This window comes from Pristiophorus japonicus, chromosome 7 (assembly GCF_044704955.1).
Source record: "Pristiophorus japonicus isolate sPriJap1 chromosome 7, sPriJap1.hap1, whole genome shotgun sequence".
NCBI classification, from domain to species: domain Eukaryota; kingdom Metazoa; phylum Chordata; class Chondrichthyes; family Pristiophoridae; genus Pristiophorus; species Pristiophorus japonicus.
Window position 1 is genome coordinate 106,577,312 of NC_091983.1, and position 22,234 is coordinate 106,599,545.

The window sequence follows — 22,234 nt, forward strand, 5'->3', positions numbered from 1 at the left end:
GACCACTGTTGCGCATGGACATGTTTATTTTTTGGAGTTGTTCTTATGTTGTGTTGTGTTAATGGAACATGATTCAGTTTTAATGAAAAAATATTTTATTGAAAAGTTAATGTTGGTGTAATAAAATATTTGTATCAAACTTTACTTTTTAATGAGAGTCTTTAAGATCACTTAAAAACTTTAATATCACTTATAAACTTGTAAAGTTACAAAACAATTTCAATGTGAAAAATCTTACACTCTTAAGATCACTTAAACTTCAAGATCACTTTTTAGGTGCAAAATTAAATAAGATACAAAATGTGAGCGCATTTACACGATGGGATCATTTAAAAACCTGAAGATCACTTGTGTTGTAAAGTTAAAAAACTTACAAAACAATTTGCTAGGGCTTTTGGGGAGGAGTTAAACTAATATGGCAGGGGGATGGGAACCAAGGCAGGGAGACAGAGGGAAACAAAAAGGAGACAAAAGCAAAAAACAAAGGAGATGAGTAAAAGTGGAGGGCAGAGAAACCCAAGGCAAAAAACAAAAAGGGCCACTGAATATAAAGGGGCTGCAGGAGGGGTCAAAACTAAAAATCATGGTTTAAAAACTAGGATTAAAACACTCTACCTAAATGCACGCAGCATTCGAAATAAAGTAAATGAGCTGACGGCACAAATCATTACAAATGGGTATGATTTGGTGGCCATTACAGAAACATGGTTGCAGGGTGCCCAAGACTGGGAATTAAACATACAGGGGTATCTGACGATTCGGAAAGATAGACAAGAAGGGAAAGGAGGTGGGGTAGCTCTGATAATAAAGGATGATATCAGGGCAGTTGTGAGACGATATTGGCTCTAATGAACAAAATGTTGAATCATTGTGGGTGGAGATTAGAGATAGTAAGGGGAAAAAGTCACTGGTGGGCGTAGTTTATAGGCCCCCAAATAATAACTTCACGGTGGAGTGGGCAATAATCAAGGGAATAATGGAGGCATGTGAAAAAGGAACAGCAGTAGTCATGGGGGATTTTAACCGACATATCGATTGGTCAAATCAAATCGCACGGGGTAGCCTTGAGGAGGAATTCATAGAATGCATACGGGATTGTTTCTTAGAACAGTATGTAATAGAACCTACAAGGGAGCAAGCTATCTTAGATCTGGTCCTGTGTAATGAGACAGGAAAAATAAACGATCTCCTAGTGAAAGATCCTCTCGGAATGAGTGATCACAGTATGGTTGAATTTGTAATACAGATTGAGGGTGAGGAAGTTGTGTCAGAAACGAGGATACTATGCTAAAACAAAGGGGACTACAGTGGGATGAGGGCAGAGTTGGCTAAAGTAGACTGGAAACACAGACTAAACGGTGGCACAATTGCGGAACAGTGGAGGACTTTTAAGGAGCTCTTTCATAGTGCGCAACAAAAATATATTCCAGTGAAAAAGAAGGGCGGTAAGAGAAGGGATAACCAGCCGTGGATAACCAAGGAAATAAAGGAAAGTATCAAATCAAAGACCAATGCGTATAAGGTGGCCAAGGTTAGTGGGAAGCTAGAGGATTGGGAAAATTTTAAACAACAGCAAAGAATGACTAAAAAAGCAATAAAGAAAGGAAAGATAGCTTACGAAGGTAAACTTGCGCAAAACATAAAAACAGATAGTAAAAGCTTTTACAGATATATAAAACGGAAAAGAGTGACTAAAGTAAATGTTGGTCCCTTAGAAGATGAGAAGGGGGATTTAATAATGGGATATATGGAAATGGCTGAGACCTTAAACAATTATTTTGCTTCGGTCTTCACAGTGGAAGACACAAACACCATGCCAAAAATTGCTGGTCACAGAAATGTGGGACGGGAGGACCTTGAGACAATCACTATCACTAGGGGGGTAGTGCTGGACAGGCTAATGGGACTCGAGGTAGACAAGTCCCCTGGTCCTGATGAAATGCATCCCAGGGTATTAAAAGAGATGGCGGAAGTTATAGCAGATGCATTCGTTATAATCTACCAAAATTCTCTGGACTCTGGGGAGGTACCAGCGGATTGGTAAGCAGCTAATGTAACGCCTCTGTTTTTTTAAAAAAAAAGGGGGCAGACAAAAGGCAGATAAACTAACCAGCCTATAGTTAACATCTGTAGTGGGGAAAATGCTTGAAGCTATCATTAAGGAAGAAATAGCGGGACATCTAGATAGGAATAGTGCAATTAAGCAGACGCAGCATGGATTCATGAAGGGGGAAATCATGTTTAACTAATTTACTGGAATTTTTTGAGGATATAACGAGCATGGTGGATAGAGGTGTACCGATGCATGTGGTGTATTTGGATTTCCAAAAGGCATTCAATAAGGTGCCACACAAAAGGTTACTGCAGAAGATAGTGGTACGCGGAATCAGAGGAAATGTGTTAGCATGGATAGAGAATTGGCTGGCGAACAGAAAGCAGAGAGTCGGGATAAATGGGTCCTTTTCGGGTTGGAACTCGGTGGTTAGTGGTGTGCCACAGGGATTGGTGCTGGGACCACAACTGTTTACAATATACATAGATGACCTGGAAGAGGGGACAGAGTGTAGTGTAACAAAATTTGCAGATGACACAAAGATTAGTGGGAAAGCGGGTTGTGTAGAGGACACAGAGGCTGCAAAGAGATTTGGATAGGTTAAGCGAATGGGCTAAGGTTTGGCAGATGGAACACAATGTCGGAAAGTGTGAGGTCATCCACCTTGGGGGGGAAAAAAAAACAGTAAAAGGGAATATTATTTGAATGGGGAGAAATTACAACATGCTGAGGTGCAAAGGGACCTGGGGGTCCTTGTGCATGAATCCCAAAAAGTTAGTTTGCAGGTGCAGCAGGTAATTAGGAAGGCGAATGGAATGTTGGCCTTCATTGCGAGAGGGATGGAGTACAAAAGCAGGGAGGTCCTGCTGCAACTGTATAGGGTATTGGTAAGGCCGCACCTGGAGTACTGCGTGCAGTTTTGGTCACCTTACTTAAGGAAGGATATACTGGCTTTGGAGGGCGTACAGAGACGATTCACTAGGCTGATTCCAGAGATGAGGGGGTTACCTTATGATGATAGATTGAGTAGACTGGGTCTTTACTCGTTGGAGTTCAGAAGGATGAGGGGTGATCTTACAGAAACATTTAAAATAATGAAAGGGATAGACAAGATAGAGGCAGAGAGGTTGTTTCCACTGGTCGGGGAGACTAGAACTAGGGGGCACAGCCTCAAAATACGGGGGAGCCAATTTAAAACCGAGTTGAGAGGAATTCCTTCTCCCAGAGGGTTGTGAATCTGTGGAATTCTCTGCCCAAGGAAGCAGTTGACGCTAGCTCATTGAATGTATTCAAATCACAGATAGATAGATTTTTAACCAATAAGGGAATTAAGGGTTACGGGGAGAGGGCGGGTAAGTGGAGCTGAGTCCACGGCCAGATCAGCCATGATCTTATTGAATGGCAGAGCAGGCTCGAGGGGCTAGATGGCCGACTCCTGTTCCTTATTCTTATGTTCTTATGTTCTTATTTCAATTTGAAAAACGCTACTACAGTTACAACAAGAACAAAAGCAGCAAAGAAAGGCTGCAACCATCTCTCATCCACATCTCAGTGAGTGTTCACTTCTTCATGGGTGTGTCATTTGATTGGCTGGGCTGTGTGTCCTTATTGCAGCAGCTACCTCACCCAAGCCCTCCCTGACGGTTTGTGCCGTCGATTGCACTCCTCGGACATTCCCTTCCTCATTTCCTGTGTCATTACTGCTATTTTTCCCGTCAGTACCATCACCTCTTCACTCACTGCACTGATGCTGCCGATGAGTGATCGGGTAAGCTCACTGATCTCCATACCCAATGCCACAACCTGAGTTGCATCTGTTGCACGCTGCATCTCAGGAGAGCGTGTCTCCGATCTCCTTCTGGTCTGCCTCGCGGCACCACTGCACTGGGAGGCGCGGGCTTGGATGGTGCGGGCCTGGGTCTTGCATCCGGCACCACTCTCCTGTGAGCCGTGGGCTGGGATGGTGGGTGAATGGGTGTAAACTGCTCCATTATATCACCAGCACCACTGGGACCCGCAACGACAATCAAAAACCATGGAAGGCGGAACCAGAATTTATGTGAGTGGGTGCCGCAGGCTGGGACGCTGGAGCACTGGCTGTAATCTGCTGGATTACACCAGCAGCACCACTGGGACCCGCAACATTGGAATCAAAACCATGGAAGGTGGAACCAGAACCTATGCAAGGGGTTGAAACTCTGATGCCCTTTAATATAGGCTCATAAATATTAATTTGAAAGGTCTCCGCTGAAGACATTTCAGTCATCGCCGCCTGCAGCCAATCTGAATCGTCCGCATCTGGTTCTACTTGTTCTGGATCTTCAGGGTTGGCATCATCATGTTCTGCAAAATACATCAGAACAGTCAAATGTTTAGCAGCAAAGGAGGGGGCAGGATGGGTGGCATGAGTACGCTCACACATAGCAGGTCAGGCAGCAGGTTGATTTGAAGGGCCATGATGCATTTTCAGGACGTACCCTTTTCCTCATGTGCGGGCCCAGCTTGTGCTGTACTGATTGCTTTTCTCCATGTACGACTCATCATAGCAGCTACCCTCTGTTCCAAGGGTGACTGTAGATGCAGATTTGGCACGCCTCCTCCTGTTCGAGTTGCTTCCCTTTTGTTGTGGGCCAAATTCTTCTGCAAAGATTAAAATATAACTTTTTACAGAGTGCGTCTTTCTGCAACGATACTAAAAGGGTTGACGGTGGATAAGCGATGGCAAACATTTAAAAATCACATGGATGAACTTTAGCAAATGTACATCCCTGTCTGGAGTAAAAATAAAACTGGGAAGGTGGCTCAACCATGGCTAACAAAGAAAATTAAGGATAGTGTTAAAGCCAAGGAAGAGGCATATAAATTGGCTAGAAAAAGCAACAAACCTGAGGACTGGGAGAAATTACAATTCAACCGAGGACGACTAAGGGTTTAATTAAGAGGGGGAAAATAGAGTACGAGAGGAAGCTTGCAGGGAATATAAAAACTGACTGCAAAAGCTTCTATAAATATGTGAAGAGAAAAAGATTAGTGAAGACAATCGTAGGTCCCTTGCAGTCGGATTCAGGTGAAATTATAATGGGGAACAAAGAAATGGCAGACCAATTAAACCAATACTTCGGTTCTGTCTTCACGAAGGAAGGTACAAATAACCGTCCGAAGGTACTAGGGGACAGTGGGTCTAGTGAGAAGGAGGAAATGAAAGATATTCTTATTAGGTGGGAAATTGTGTTCGGGAAATTGATGGGACTGAAGGCCGATAAATCCCCGGGGCCTGATAGTCTGCATCCCAGAGTGCTCAAGGAAGTGGCCCTAGAAATAGTGGCTGCATTGGTGATCATTTTCCAACAGTCTATCGACTCTGGATCAGTTCCCATGGACTGGAAGGTAGCTAATGTAACACCACTTTTTTAAAAAAGGAGGGAGAGAGAAAACTGGTAATTATAGATCGGTTAGCTTGACATCAGTAGTGGGGAAAATGTTGGAATCGATCATGAAGGACGAAATAACAGTGCATTTGGAAAGCGGTGACAGGATCTGATCAAGTCAGCATGGATTTATGAAAGGGAAATCATGCTTGACGAATCTTCTGGAATTTTTTGAGGATGTAACTAGCAGAGTGGACAAGAGAGAACCAGTGGATGAGGTGTATTTGGACTTTCAGAAGGCTTTTGACAAGGTCCCACACAAGAGATTGTTGTGCAAAATCAAAGCACATGGTATTGGGGGTAATATACTGACGTGGATAGGGAACTGGTTGGCAGACAGGAAGCAGAGAGTCGTGATAAACGGGTCCTTTTCAGAATGGCAGGCAGTGACTAGTGGAGTGCCGCAGGGCTCAGTGCTGGGATGCCAGCTCTTTACAATATACAATAACGAATAGAGTGTAATATCTCCAAGTTTGCAGATGACACTAAACTGGGTGGCGTTGTGAGCTTTGAGGACGCAGGGTGACTTGGACAGGTTAGGTGAGTGGGCAGATGCATGGCAGATGAAGTATAATGTGGATAAATGTGAGCTTATCGATTTTGGGGGCAAAAACACGATGGCAGAATATTATCTGAATGGTGGCAGACTAGGAAAAGGGGAGGTGCAACGAGACCTGGGTGTCATGGTTCATCAGTCACTGAAAGTGGGCACGCAGGTACAGTAGGCGGTAAAGAAGGCAAATGGTATGTTGGCCTTCATAGCTAGGGGATTGGAATACAGAAGCAGGGAGATCTTACTGCAGTTGTACAGGGCCTTAGTGAGGCCTCACCTGCAATATTGTGTTCAGTTTTGGTCTCCTAGTCTGAGGAAGGACGTTCTTGCTATTGAGGGAGTACAGCGAAGGTTCACCAGACTGATTCTGGGCTATATATATGAGGAGAGACTGGATCAACTGGGCCTTTATTCACTGGAGTTTAGAAGGATGAGAGGGGATCTCATAGAAACATATAAGATTCTGACAGGACTGGACAGGTTTGATGCGGGAAGAATATTCCCGATGTTTGGGAAGTCCAGAACCAGGGGACATAGTCTTAGGGTAAGGGGTCGGCCATTTAGGACTGAGATGAGGAGAAACTTCTTCACTCAGAGAGTTGTTAACCTGTGGAATTCCCTGCCGCTGAGAGTTGTTGATGGCAGTTCACTGGATATATTCAAGAGGAAGTTAGATATGGCTCTTACGGTTAAGGGGATCAAGGGGTATGGAGAGAAAGCAGGAAAGGGCTAGTGAAGGAATGATCAGCCATGATCTTATTGAATGGCGGTGCAGGCTTGAAGGGTCGAATGGCCTACTCCTGCATCTATTTTTCTATGTTTCTATGCAGGGTGGGACATACAAATAGTCACATTACAATTACGATTATATTAAAAAATGAAAATATTACTTACAATAACTACTTTTTACACTGGCTTCCAGATTTCATGGTATGCACCACTGCGCAGTAATCTTCTGCAACTTGGTTCCAGCGTTGTTTCTTTTCTTTGGGTGGCACTTTTATTTTTGGTAGTATCCAGCTCCTGCCATCTCTGCTCAATGACGCTAACTAATATCATGCTTTCTTCCTCATGCAAGAAATTCTTTGTTCTTGGTGGACGTTGTTCCATTGCTGTATTGAATTGACACTTTTATTTTTTAAAACGCACAGTCCTTATTTTGCATGCACCTCTATGCAGCACCTGTTCTGGAAGTTTAGCAGCAAAAAGCAACACTTACTGATTTCAGCAGGTGATTTCTTCAACAGTGCTGCTAAAAGCATTCCTCAGGCACAAAAAAATCACAAAGATTCAATCCCAAGCCTTTCCACAACTCCACAAAAATCAACACTTTTACTCCTGTACCTTTTAAAAATGGCCGAGTACCAGTGTTTGTAACGTACTGCGCATGCGCGTGCACTCCAACGCGCACGCGCAGTGCTGCCGGCACGACGTCTTCGGCTGAGAGTTAGCCCTGTCCCCCTGCACTTTCAAAATTGGCGTGACGCTGTGGCTCCGGCCCCGCTGATCTCCGCGTGCCGCGCCGAGCTGCGAGGAAGCTGCTGGGAGGCCGAGAATTCCTCCGTGAGTTTTGGGCGCGAAAAACGGGCGTGGATATCGGGGCTGCGCCGTTCTAGGCGTGCTCCGAAACTTGAGGCCTCTGTTACTGGACAAGTAGTGCAGAGGCTTGGACTAATGATTCAGAGACGTTCGTTCAAATCCCACCACGGCAGCTGTGGAATTTAAATTCAATTAATTAAATAAATCTGGAATAAAAAGCTCGTATCAGTAATGGTGACCATGAAACTATCGAATTGTCGTCAAAACCCATCTTCCTATTTGTGACTCCAGACCCACAGCAATGACTCTTAACTGCCCTCTGAAATGGCGTAGCAAGTCACTCAGTTGTGCACAACCGCTATGAAAAACAGTAAGAATAAAAGCGGATAGACCACTTCATCAACCTTGGCACCAGCTTCGGACACGACAGTGGCACCAAGCCTAGTCGACCCGGCAAAGTCCTCTTCACTAACACCTGGGGACATATGCCAAAATTGGGAGAGCTGTCCCACAGACTAGTCAAGTGATAGTGATACTCACAGAATCATACCTTTTAACCAATGTCCCAGATTCTTCCATCACCATCCCTGGGTATGTCCTGTCCCACTGGCACAGTGGTATACATTTAGAGGAGGGAGTGGCCCTGGGAGTCCTCAACATTGACTCTGGCCCCCAAGAAGTCTCGGGTCAAACATGAGCAAGGAAACCTGCTGCTGATTGCCACCTGCCGCCCTCCCTCAGCTGATGAATCAGTACTCCATCATGTTGAACACTTGGAAGAAGCACTGAGGGTAGCAGGGGCACAGAATGTACTCTGGGTGCGGTACTTCAATGTCCATCACCAAGAGTGGCTCAGCAGCACCACTGCTGGCCGAGTCCTGAAGGACATAGCTGCCAGACTAGGCCTGCAGGATGTGGTGAGAGAACCAACACAAGGGAAAAACCTATTTAACCTTCTCGCCAGTCTACCTCTCGCAGATGCATCTGTCCATGACCGTATTGGTAGCAGTGACCACTGCGCAGTCCTTGTGGAGACGAAATTTAGTAAAATTGAAGTCAATGGGAATTGGGGAAAACTCCTGGCTGGAGTCATACCTCGCACAAAGGAAGATGGCAGAAGTTGTTGGAGGTCAATCATCTCAACCCCAGAATATCGCTGCAGGTGTTCCTCAGGGCAGTGTCACGGGCCCAACACCTTCAGCTACTTCATCAGTTACCTTCCCTCCATCATAAGGTCAGAAGTGGGGATGCTTACTGATGATTGCACAGTGTTCAGTTCCATTCACAACACCTCGGATAATGAAGCAGTCCATTCCTGCATTCAGCAAAACCTGGATGACATTTGGGCTTGGGCTTATAAGTGGTAAGTAACATTCGCGCCACACAAGTGCCAGGCGATGACTATCTCCAACAAGAGAGAGTCCAACCACTGCCCCTTGACATTCAACAGCATTACCATCGCCGAATCCATCACCATCAACATCCTGCGGGGTCACCATTGATCAGAAACTTAACTGGACCAGCCACATAAATACTGTGGCAACAAGAGTAGTCAGAGGCTGGGTATTCTGCGGCAAGTGTCTTACCTCCTTACTCCCCAAAGCCTTTCCACCATCTACAAGGCACAAATCAGGAGTGTGATGGAATACTTTCCACTTGCCTAGATGAGTGCAGCTCCAACAATACTCAAGAAGCTCGACAGCATCCAGGACAAAGCAGCGTTTGACTGGCACCCCATCCACCACCTTAAACATTACAAAGGGACCACTGGCCTCGGCACCTCTGTGTTAGGAGGGGGAATTTTCTTTTATGTTTGTTCCTGGGATGTGGACGTTGCTGATAAGGCCAGCACTTATTGTGTCTGCAGTGTGTACCGTCTACAAGATGCACTGCAACAGCTCGCCAAGGCTTCTTCGACAGCACCTCCCAAACCCGCAATCTACCACCTAGAAGGATAAGAACAGCAGGTGCATGGGCACACCATCACCTCCAAGTTACACATCATCCTGACTTGGAAATATATCGTATTTCCTTCGTCGTCGCTGGGTCAAAATCCTGGAATTCCCTCCCCAACTGCACTGTGGGAGTTCCTTCACCACACAGACTGCAGCTGTTCAAGAAGGTGGCTCACCACCACCTTTTCAAGGGCAATTAGGGATGGGCAATAAATGCTGGTCTTATCAGCAACACCCACATCCCAGGAACAAACATAAAAGAAAATTCCCCCTCTTAACCCAGAGGTGCCGAGGCCAGTGGTCCCATTGTAATCACTTACTTGATACACTGTAGTGCAACATGGGACCACCTTGGTACATATAAGGCTTTGCTATTCACTGTCTCAGCTATTCAGAAAAACTTGCATTAACATAGCACCTTTCATGACTGCAGGAGGTCCCAAAGCGCTTTACCCGCCAATTAATACATTTGAAGTGTAGTCACTGTTGTAATGTAGGAAATGAGGCTGCCAATTTGCACACAGCAAGGTCCCACAAACAGCAATGAGACAATGACCAGATAATCTGTTTAGTGATGATGGTTGAGGGATAAATGTTAGTCAGGACACTGGGGACAGCTTCCCTGCCTTTCTTTGAATTTTGCCATTGAATCTTGGACGTGTACCTGAGAGGGCAGACGGGGCCTTGATTTAACGTCTCATCCGAAAGACAGCACCTCAGTGCAGCACTCCCTCATATTATGATGAAATTTTGGCCTAGATTATGCACTCAAATATCTGCAATGGGACTTGAACCCACAACATTCTTACTTGGGCGAAAGTGCCAACACTGAGCCAAGGCTGACGGTTCACTGTCTTAACTAGGGCCGCTTGCAACTGAGTTGTTTTTTTTATATATTCGTGTTCACTCGTATATATTAATGGACAGAGTTTCTAGTTAAAGGTCAGTTAATGTGCAATTGCTAAATGTTGGAGAAACCTACCCGTCATTCAGTAACCTGAAGATACTCCAGTTGTGGTATTCAGAATTGCTGTTCATTTTAGCAGAGTAAATGGTTTAGTAGACTTGCTATCAAATTAACAGTGCGGATTCCTCTCTCTCTTAATTTATAATTTACAATTTCCACTTTTAGGGCTTTCTTTTCTCCCATGTTCTCTTAGCTGAGGGGAGTAGATGAGCCAGCTGAAAATTAATCAAAGGTTTCAATGCTCCGTCATGTTTTACTGAAAATGTTCTTACGACCACATATTTAAAATTTCACTCATGGTTGCAAGGTACTTTTCATAGATTCTGAGTGAAGGAAGTATAGTTTGGATCTTGGTCTTTTCATACTCGCTCTCAATAATCCTTAGGCCAATTATATGCTGTTCTATTTTAGCTTGATAAGCTGGACAGTGCTGTTGGTCTGTTTAGTTGCATTTATTTCTCGTGTGTGATTTTCTTTTTTCCATAGTTGGGATTTTAAACTTGGAAAAACAATCTGACTTTAAAAACAACTCCACTTGTGTCCAAAATTTGTATTTAAAAATCAATAATGCAGCAGAATAACATACATTGATTAATTCCAGGTTGAAGGGTTAGAGCTATGAGGAGAGATTAGCTACCTTCTTGCTTGAAAAGGAAGACTGAGCGGTAATTCAGTAGAAGTCTTTAAGATTATGCGGAGATTGGAGAATATGGATTCCATTAAGTTCTTCTGCATATAAAATTTAAGAACAAGGGATTATAGTTTTGAATTGAGGACTGCAAACAAAATGAGAAATATGGTTAAAACTTTGTCCGTCTACCAGCTAGAATGGTGGAACAATAAACTATGATGGGGTTTATAAAGGATCTAGACAAGTTCCTTGTAAGCAAATAGGATTCAGAATTGTTAGATTTAGAAATACATCAAGAGTATTTGTAAGAGGGTGGTCCCGGGGGTCAGGTTCACCTCTGACCCACTTGAGTGGTTCGACTCACTCCCACTCCCTTGGGTTCTAGACTCTGGATTTATTTGAGGGGGGTATAAAGTGCAAAGGACAACTGGTTTGATGCAAAAGAACTTTGATTTTATTACAGACAAGAAAGTACAATGTCAAACTTATAATCACTCTAATAAAGAAAAGTACATTACACATTCAAAGGGGGTTACAGTAAAAATGACACCTCCTACCTCCCAACACCTAATCCTAGCTAGGTTAGACTCGAGGGCAGGCAGGGACTATGCTTACCAATCCTTTCTGGTCAGTTAGCGGTAGTTTATGATTTTGGGGTTCGTTGAATTTGTAGGTTCTGCTTGCCGTACCCTACCCTGAACATCGGAGAAGACTTCTTACTGCGCAATCTTCAGTTGGGTTGAGTCCGCTGATGTGGTAAGGCGCGTTTTGGATCTATGGGGTAAGTCCCCGGTTTCCTTCGTTAGAAACAGGTTCAAAGTCTCTAGGTAATGTTTTCACCTGTTCGTAGTCAGGACTTAGATTGTAGAGTAGAAACTTTCGATTCTTCGGCTTCTTTCTGTTGGAGTTTTGTTTCGAAATTGGGCGATCGTGGTGATTTTTCGGTGGTACCACGTTGGCTGTGGTTGGTTGCTGTCGCGATGGTGATGTTCTTCCTTTTTGGACTTCAGGACTTTGAGGCTGGAGAAGTTAGTTTACAACTGTCGCGTTGGTTTCTCTCCCTTCTTGATGGCCTAGTTGCAGTGTGGCCCCTGGTGTAGTATGGCACACCCTTCGTTAAAACAGGGGTCCAGTTATACGGTTTGAGTTGTCCTAATCTTCGTGCCAAATCAGTCCCGAATTCTTTGGTTAAATTTGGCGGGCTTGACATTTCTTTGTAATATTTTGGCGGCTTGTTAAAAGTTAAAATGTCTTGGGTGGGTTGCTCTTCTAAATCTGTTTCCTGATGGAAATATTAGCTTGGTAATCGCAATGTCCTTTTGTGCTTGGTTTTCGCATACAGGCTGTAGCGGGCCCCTTTGTTCTTATTCATATTGAAGATGGTTTTTCTCGGTTTAGTTTGATGGCTGGCCATCTCTGAGTTATTGTTGTAATGTTAATGTCTCTTGTGGAGAAGGGTTTTCGAGTATCCATTTCTCCAAACAATTTACCTTAGTCCCAACACCCAGACAGTTCCAATAATCAAGTTGGCTTCTTTAGTTCCTTAGGCCCACCCACAGACTTGAATTTGTCTTGTAAAAGTCCAAAATTCGATTAAAGTTCGTAGTTTCTTCCATAAACCCTTTAGGATTTCAAATTTTCCGGTAGATAGTCCCAAATTAAATTTCCTTTCCCGTGAATTTTGACCTTTCATATCTTGTGGGAAGTTGGATGGGGACCAATGGGCTACTTCTGCCTGAAATTGTTAGTTTATGTTGTACAATGTAATCCTAAATGTCTAATAGCTCGTCAACAATTTTGGCCATTGTCTAAATCTTAGCAAAGTAATGAAATATATTAACCACTGCTTGTTAAAGTTGGAGGCAGTAGAGTTAAAGGGCAACTGTCAAAATCTCCACACGTCAAGTGTAATCATATAAAATCCATTTTTGTGCCACTGGTTACCTGCAGAGTATTCTTGTAATATTTGAAAAGAATATTCTGGTCTGAATGTGACATTTTTATATTTTCTCCTGTGTTTCCCCCTTAACCCTATTCTGGGTCATAGTTCTCAATTGCAGCCCTTCACTATCTTTACATAAGCAAATGCTGCTTAGTGCAGTTGAAGGAACACACGAGTACTTTAAGTGCAGCTTAGCTCCATGGTGGCCCTCTTGCATCTGAGTGAGAAGATTGTGGGTTCAAGCGCCACTCCAGGGGCCCAAGTTTCGGCTGGAGTTGTTCCTTTTTATTTGGAGCAACTAGTTTAGTTTGGAGTATCTTAGAAGTCGCAATTCTTGGCATTTAGTTTGCTCCAGTTCTAGTGAGTTAGTTTAGTTTAGTTTTAGTTCAGTTTTTTTTCAAAAGGGGGTGTTACCTGCCACTTACACTTGTTTTGCAAGTTTAGGCACCGAAAAGTTACTCCAAGCTAACTTAGAACGGAGTAAGTGTCAACTTTTGTACGCTCAAAAAAACCTTGCGTACACTTTAGAATTAGACGAAAGTAGCCAGAGATGGGGGGCGGGGGGAAGGGAAGTTAGGGGATTTTCCAAAGCATTAAACACTTCACTTTTACCAATAAAGAGACATCATCAATAATAAATGATCAATAAATCAACCAATAAATCAATTAATCAAAATCAAAAATTAAAATTTTTTAAAAAAAATTTAAAAAATCAATCAATAAATAAAAGATTTAAAGTTTCTACTCACCTACTCACCTATCCATTCGGGAGCACCAGGACCCCTCCAACAGCCTGCTGAAGAGCTGGTTGGGCGGGCCCTGCCGCCGCGGAGGGGTTCGGGCGGGCCCTGCCACCGGGGAGCTGCTGGTTGGGCGGGGCCCGCCGCCGAGGAGGTGCAGGCAGGCCACTCGGTCCGGGATAGGGGCGGCGAACATCGTGACGTTCCTTCGGCCAGGGATAGGATCGCCCGGAGACAGGACGCGCGCAGCTGCTGGCACTCTTTTGGGTGCAGTGGCTGTAACTCCGCCCCCAGCTGTTTGTGCTGAGCTGCGCCGACTGCTAAACCTGCCTGCTGAACACCGAGAATTGCGAGATAAGTTTCAGGCGCGCTTTTAATTCGACAAAATAGGCGGGCCTCTCGGAGAGTGCCGTTCTGCGGGACAGCCGAAATTTGGGCCCCAGGACTTTAGCACACAATCTTATCTGACACCAGTGCAGTACTGAGGGAGTGCTGCATTGCCAGGTGCTGTTTTTTAACCAACACTATCAAAAACAGATTACCTGGTCATTTTATCTCAATTGCATTTTGTGAGACCTTGTACATGAATTGGCTGCAGTGTTTGCCTTCATAATGGTGACTAAGGTTCAAAAAAATAACTCTTTGGCTGTGAAGTGCTTTGAGACATCCTGAGGACATAAAAAGTGCAAGTTTATTCATCATTATTTCTTTTTTAAAAACATCAGGTGTCTTGAGAGGGTTTTTTGGCATTGCTGGACAGGTGCAGAAAAATGTTTGTGGCATCTGGAAAGCACCTGGTTAATTGTTAGGTCCCGTTTCAATACCTTCTCTATATTTTAATGGTTATTCCACGTCCTTGAGAATTTAATTGGCTCCATGAAATGTACTTGAGCGAAATCAAAATCCTGACCAAATATATAAAAGCTACGAGTGAAAGTTTTTAAAAAAGTAAGGGAGAAAAACTACATGTGGTGTAATAGCATTTGAATCTGACACCAAATATGAATTTATTATGTGCAACTCGCAATGTCTTTAAGCAGTAGACATACAGAAGAATAAATGTAATGGCCTGTTTTTCCTCTGGGGCAGATTTTGCGGTTGGCGGGCATCTGAATAGAATACGGATTAACTGAAGGGGACCCTCCTTCGCAAACTTGCTCTCTAATACAGCAATGCCAAAAACCATCTCGAGACACCTGATTATTAAAAAAAAAGAAATAATGATGAATAAACTTGCTCTTGTACACTCGCGGGCAGGTTAATGGCCCACGGATCCCAGCGTGTGCGGAAGCGTACCTAGGATCATGTGGGCATGGTGCTCCAATCAGTGGAAACTGCGAGTGGGAACCAGCATCAGGCTTTTACAGTTAATTGTTCAACGGGCTATGATAACTGGTACACGGGAATAAAGTTACAGAATAAGGCATCAGAGGAGAAAGGCCGGGTGCTTTTGCATATAATGAAGGTATGCAAATTGATAATAGATTTTTTCTTTTCATTAATTAAATTGAATAAATTATACCATATTTATTCAAGATATCAAATTATATTACTGCCTATCTAAAATGAAAAAAACTTTTGATAAGTTAAGATACACTCCTTAAAGCATTTCCACTATTAATGAACCACACTGGCTGGATGCAAACTCTTTCACCATTAACGTGACTTCATTAATCATCACAAATAACCTGCAAAAGAACGGAAAGGTGGCTCCTTTCGCAATGAAACGGGCTCTTGCGCCTGCTTTCACTAACCAGAACATTTTTGTCCGTAATTGCTGGGCAGTTGGTGATAAATTAGCCCAAATCTGCGTCAGCTCGCAAGTTCGGGATTTAGCATATGTGCAAGTGCATACGGATAACCGGAACTTGCGATCAATTTCAAAGGCGGTATGACGGCGTTCTCTCCGAGTATGTTGTCATACCCACTGCAAAATCTTCCCCATTATGTTCTGATAGGAATTTGTTGTAAACAAGACCCCCGGAAGTGAAGTAGTTCCTACGAAACACCAGATGCTACCTTGCTTACCATCTTGGCCTATTGTTCTGCTTTCAATCGCTCCCTTGGGCCCATTGTATTGACAAAGTTAGTCAAACGAAGTGAATTACACATCCTGCACTTTCAGCAGTAGCTAAACAGCACCATCAACTAAACTGTACCCTTAAACCTTAAAGAATCCTGGGAATTAACAACTTTAACCACTTCATTATTTCTAGCTACAGTACAATTTCATTTATAAATTTAAAAAAGACCAGAAACCTTAATCATATCAGTTTAAACCAAATCTTAATCCTCCGGTATATATGTATACATGAATAGGGTCTCTTGCAGTGCGGAAAGCAAATTACTTAATTTCTTTGCTGTTTTTCTGTAGTATGCAGTCTCTGCAGACATGAAAAGAATGTCAATTTTGGAACTCCGAAATAAAAACAGAGTTTATGAAGTAGAAATCATGCTTAAAATGTTTTCTCTCAGGTGCTGACTGCTGTGCATTTGTAGTATTTTCTGTTTTTGTCTCACTCCAATACTGACTTGTTAACTGTTCAGTATCTTCTCTTCAGATTGGAGTCTCTGCAAGAAGTTTATCGCTCACATCAACGAGAGCATGAGAAGATCCAGGTGTCGGCTGAGAGTTCACAATGCACAATAGAACACTTGGAAGACACTAATGACTCTGGTCATCGTTACAAATTTTATCAAGAAATGCGAACCTATGTTCAAAATCTGATCAACTGCTTCAATGAAAAGGTACATGAATTTTTTTTTTAAAAAAGGACTTTTACTTTACAACTGATCTATTTGTTAAGGGCTTTTAGAGTCAGAATTATTTAGTAACTAATTAAGTTTCAGATCTAAGTCTATTAACCAGTTAACCTTTCAACTGTTATACTTTAACTCTTCTCTAAATGCAAGTTAATGGCATGGACACTTTCGGAGCACAGACGAGCTATAGTTCATAAGATCTTGATTACCTGGCCTCTATTAGTGAAGATAAACATAGGTCACTTGCAGTCAGAATCAGGTGAATTTATAATGGACAACAAAGAAATGGCAGACCAGTTGAACAAATACTTTGGTTCTGTCTTCATGAAGGAAGACACAAATAACCTTCAGGAAATACTAGGGGACTGAGGGTCTGGCGAGTAGGAGGAACTGAAGGAAATCCTTATTAGTCAGGAAATTGTGTTCGGGAAATTGATGGGATTGAAGGCCGATAAATCCCCAGGGCCTGATAGTCTGCATCCCAGAGTTCTTAAGGAAGTGGCCCTAGAAATAGTGGATGCATTGGTGATCATTTTCCAACAGTCTTATAGACTCTGGATCAGTTTCTATGGACTGGAGGGTAGCTAATGTAACACCACTTTTTAAAAAAGGAGGGAGAGAGGAAACGGGTAATTATAGACCGGTTAGCTTGACATCAGTAGTGGGGAAAATGTTGGAATCAATTATTAAAGATGAAATAGCAGTGCATTTGGAAAGCAGTGACAAGATCGGTCCAAGTCAGCATGGATTTATGAAAGGGAAATCATGCTTGACAAATCTTCTTGAATTTTTTGAGGATGTAACTAGTAGAGTGGACAAGGGAGAACCTGTGGATGTGGTGTATTTGGACTTTCAAAAGGCTTTTGACAAGGTCCCACACAAGAGATTAGTGTGCAAAATTATAGCACATGGTATCGGGGGTAATGTACTGAAGTGGATAGAGAACTGGTTGGCAGACAGGAAGCAGAGGGTCGGGATAAATGGGTCCTTTTCAGAATGGCAGGCAGTGATTAGTGGGTGCCGCAGGGCTCAGTGCAATATACATTAATGATTTAGATGAAGGAATTGAGTGTAATATCTCCAAGTTTGCAGATGACACTAAGCTGGGTGGCGGTGTGAGCTGTGCGCTAAAACTTACCGCCCCACCACTGTTTTGACCGTTTGGATGCTGTAAATCATAGTGCATTGCTGCACTGGCACCCCGGACGGAACTTTCGAGTATTTCGCCCAATTTAGCGTCCGCCCGAGAACCCGCCCAGACAAACCAGCGAACAGCGCCATGTTGAAATTGAAGGAGAAAGTCGCAGTTATGAGTGATTTAAAAGGATTGGGAGAAGAATGCCACGTTACTGAATACTTTTGATTGTGAAGTTTATGTGAGTTTCTCGTTTGTTTTTTAAGGACATTTTAAAAGATAGGGCCATGTTAGGTCAGGAGTCAGTAATCCTGGCTGCTATATTCAGACGGCTTCAAGTTGGAAGAACACTTCTTGTTGATCATTTGCAATGTAATCGAAGAGGTCACAGACGTATGGGGAGGAGGCCTTGCCCCACACGAGTTTACAGGGAACATCGCTCATACCTCCAGCTCTGAGGCACAGTGTGTTAGAAGACTGCGCTTCCGAAAAGAGTTGTTCACAGATATGCCAGCTCCTACAGGCAGACCTACAGCCAACCAGCGGCAACAGGGTTGCACTGCCCGTCGAGGGAAAGGTGACTGTGGCACTTGCCTTCTATGCCTCCGGCTCCTTTCAGGCATCAGCGGGGGACATATGCTCCGTCTTGCAGCACGCTACACATTGCTGCATTCGCCAGGTGACTCCTGCACTGGACGCACGCAGAATGGACTTCATAAACTTCCCAATTACCAGGGAGACCCAAAGTGAGAGGGTTGTTACAATATACATTGATGATTTAGATGAAGGAATTGAATGTAATATCTCCAAGTTTGCAGATGACACTAAGCTGGGTGGCAGTGTGAGCTGTGAGGAGGATGCCAAGAGGCTGCAGGGTGACTTGGATAGGTTAGGTGAGTGGGCAAATGCATGGCAGATGCAGTATAATGTGAGGTTATCCACTTTGGTGGCAAAAACACAAAGGCAGAATATTATCTAAATGGCGGCAGATTAGGAAAAGGGGAGGTGCAATGAGACCTGGGTGTCATGGTACATCAGTCATTGAAAGTTGGCATGCAGGTACAGCAGGCGGTGAAGAAGGCAAATGGCATGTTGGCCTTCATAGCTAGGGGATTTGAATATAGGAGCAGGGAGGTCTCACTGCAGTTGTACAGGGCCTTGGTGAGGCCTCACCTGGAATATTGTGTTCAGTTCTCCTAATCTGAGGAAGGACATTCTTGTTATTGAGGGAGTGCAGCGAAGGTTCACCAGACTGGTTCCCGGGATGGCAGGTGAGTGGCAGGACTGACATATAAGGAGAGACTGGATCGACTGGGCCTGTATTCACTGGAGTTTAGAAGAATGAGAGGGGATCTCATAGAAACATATAAAATTCTGACGGGATTGGACAGGTTAGATGCAGGAAGAATGTTCCCGATGTTGGGTAAGTCCAGAACCAGGGGACACAGTCTCAGGATAAGGGATAAGCCATTTAGGACTGAGATGAGGAGAAACTTCTTCACTCAGAGTTGTTAACGTGTGGAATTCCCTACCGCAGAGAGTTGTTGAGGCCTGTTTGTTGGGTATATCCAAGAGGAAGTTAGATTTGGCCCTTACGGCTAAAGGGATCAAGGGGTATGGAGAGAAAGCAGGAAAGGGGTACTGAGGGAATGATCAGCCATGATCTTATTGAATGGTGGTGCAGGCTCGAAGGGCCGAATGGCCTACTCATGCACCTATTTTCTATGTTTCTATATGTTTCTGTTACAATAATGAGTTAAATTGGCTTTTAAAATGAGAGTGGATTTATACTCACTGTGGCATAACTAAACTTGGAGATCAGCTGAGTCTTTGCATGTAGGGGCCAAGTTTCGGCCTGAGTTGCTCCTGTTTTTTTTGGAGCAACTGGTTTAGAATGGAGTATCTTAGAAATTGCAATTCTCGACATTTAGTTTGCTCCAGTTCTAGTCAGTTAGAACAGTTTCAGTTTGGAACAGATTTTTATTTTCAATAGGGGGCGTGTCCGGCCAATTACGCCCGTTTTGAAAGTTTAGACAGTGAAAACTTACTCCAAACTAACTTAGAATGGATTAAGTGTAGATTTTTGTACGCTCAGAAAAACCTTGTCTACACTTAGAAAATCAGGCGTAGGGAATGGCGGGGGGGGGGGGTTTAAAGGGAAGTTTACAAACATTAAACACTTCAGTTTTACAAAAAGAGTCGTCATCAATAATAAATGATAAATACATCAATAAATCAACCAATAAATCAATCAAAAAAAATTAATAAAAAATAAATTTTAAAAATCAATAAATAAAACATTTTCTACTTACTGACTGCAGCACCGGGAGTCCTCCAACAGCGTGCTGGGACGCCCCCCCCCAGTGTGTCTCTGTTAGTGTCTCTATCTCTCTTTGTTTCTGACAGCGAGGGGTGGAGGGGAGGAGGAGGCTGGGGAGGTGGGGAAGAGGGGAGTGTGGGGGGGCGGGGAGAAGGGAGGGGGGGGAGAAGGGAGGGGGGGGGAGAGGAGGGGGGGGGGGGAGGAGGAGGGGGGGGAGGAGGAGGGAGGAGGGGGGGGGGAGGAGGGGGGGGGGGAGGAGGAGGGGGGGGAGGAGGGAGGAGGGGGGGGAGGAGGAGGGGGAGGAGGGGGGGGGGGGGAGGAGGAGGGGGTGAGAAGGGGAGGGAAGGGGGGAAGGGTGGAGGGAGGGGAGGGGTGGAGGGAGAGGGGAGGTAGGGGAAGGAGGAGAGGAGGGGGGAGGGGAAGGGAGGGAAAGAGAGAGAGAGAGAGAGAAAGGAGAGGCCGAGTCCAAGACTTCGAGCTTAGATTTACCGGATTGACAGGTAGGTGGCGTTTGGTCCGGGGGGGTCGGGAGCGCGGGGTGGAGGGGAGGGGGGGCACGGAGATCGGTCGGGGGGGGCACGGGCAGAGATCGGTCGGGGGCGTGCGGAGGTCTGTCGGGGGGGGAGGAGGAGGAGGTCGGGAGTGGAGGTCGGTCGGGGGTGGGGGGGGAAGGTCTGGAGTGGAGGTTGGTCGGGGGGGTGGCGGTCGGGAACGGAGGTCGGTGGGTGGGGGGGGGGGGGCGGTGGTCCGGTGGAGGGCGGGGGGTGGTGGGAGCGGGAGTCGGGTCCGGTCCGTTTTCTGGGCGTGGGAGGCAGCCGTATCGACGCAGCCCCAGTGAGGCCATTGGGCCAGGGCTAGGGGCTGCGTGCTTCGGGCCCCTCCCACAGTTTTGGGCGCCTGGAGCTACTGCACATGTGCGCCCACTGTAGCGCGTCTGTGCAGAGGTCCCGGCACTGTTTTCAGGGCAGGCACCTGGCTCCGCCCCCCACAGCTCGTGCTGCGCCGCACCCAGCTCCAGAGGGCCTGCAGGGAGCCGGAGAATAGGTAAAAAATTTTTAGGCGCACTTTGTGGTGCGAAAAACGGGTGTCCAGGTCGGGGCTGCGCGCTTCTAGTCGCGGCCCGAAACTTGGGCCCGTTAATTGGGTTAGCTCTTCCCCACCAAAATTAATTGGTGTTGCATATAAACAAAAGGAATTAACAATAAAATAGGCTGTTTAAATGCAATTAATCAGTTAACTTACTGCTTTTTGTTAGAAACTTTAAAAAAAAAAGTAGTGCTAAAAATTACATTTTGTAAATATTCAAATTTATTACTATCTTAAAATGTTCTATCGCACTTGGTCACTTCAAGAAAAGTTGCTATATTTAGTTTATCAAATTCACATAGCAATACACAGGTCTTGTGTGTCATGATTAGACCTTCCAGGCAGATGCACAGTCAGAATCTGCAGAGGAAATTATCTAATTGAATCTGAGTCCTTGGAGCTAGTTAAATTAAAGGTTGGCTAACAAGTCAATTGTTAACACAGTGCTCATAGTAGGGACAGATTTTTTTGAAATCATCTGTTGCCATAATTTAGCTTGAAAATAAGGTAAAAAGCAACCTTTGTGTAACTGCACATGACCAACAAAATAGCATAGATATTAGGGAATTGATTGATCGATTAAATATATAATATGTGGGTTTTTAGTATTCTAAAAATGAATTGTTAACTCTGTTCAATTTGTTAAAAAAGGTGACATCTAGTGGGAAGAATTGCTCTGGCTGCCGTATGCAGTGACATCTATAATACATTTATCATATCACTACACTCAGTGACCTGAACAATTCCTTGCTCCCTCCCCCACCTCCACTGAGCTTAACATGTAGAAGTATCGCCACATAAATATATTTTATGCATTTTGATTACTTAATCACTCATAAAGCAATGTTAAAGGTGCTGTACTATGGTATAGGCCCTGTTTCTGCTCCACTACATTCCCAGTCTCAGTTGTGTTGCTGTTGGGAGAGGAAATTGCAGGGAGTCGTCATTGGGCACTGGTCATGTATGTTGAGTAGTGCTGAAATGCAGTATTGTCAGGTTAGTTGCAGGAGAATCTGTGAGAGGATAAGTAGATGGACTTTTTACCTTTTTATTAAAAAAAATCATGAAATGTGCTAAATTGTGTTCTTATCAAGCGTATTGTCTTTTTAGTAACTTTAATAA

At 44.3% G+C, this 22,234-nt stretch overlaps 1 protein-coding gene across 2 annotated transcripts in view; it reads left to right on the forward strand.

Annotated features, from left to right (window-relative positions):
- LOC139267234 (intron Large complex component GCFC2-like) overlaps positions 1-22,234 on the forward strand; it is an 86,937-nt gene that overhangs the window by 41,076 nt on the left and 23,627 nt on the right. For both annotated transcript variants that reach the window (XM_070885232.1, XM_070885233.1), the window contains one exon: positions 16,370-16,556. In XM_070885232.1, the coding sequence (XP_070741333.1) occupies positions 16,370-16,556 (187 nt within the window). The remainder of the gene's footprint in view (positions 1-16,369; positions 16,557-22,234) is intronic.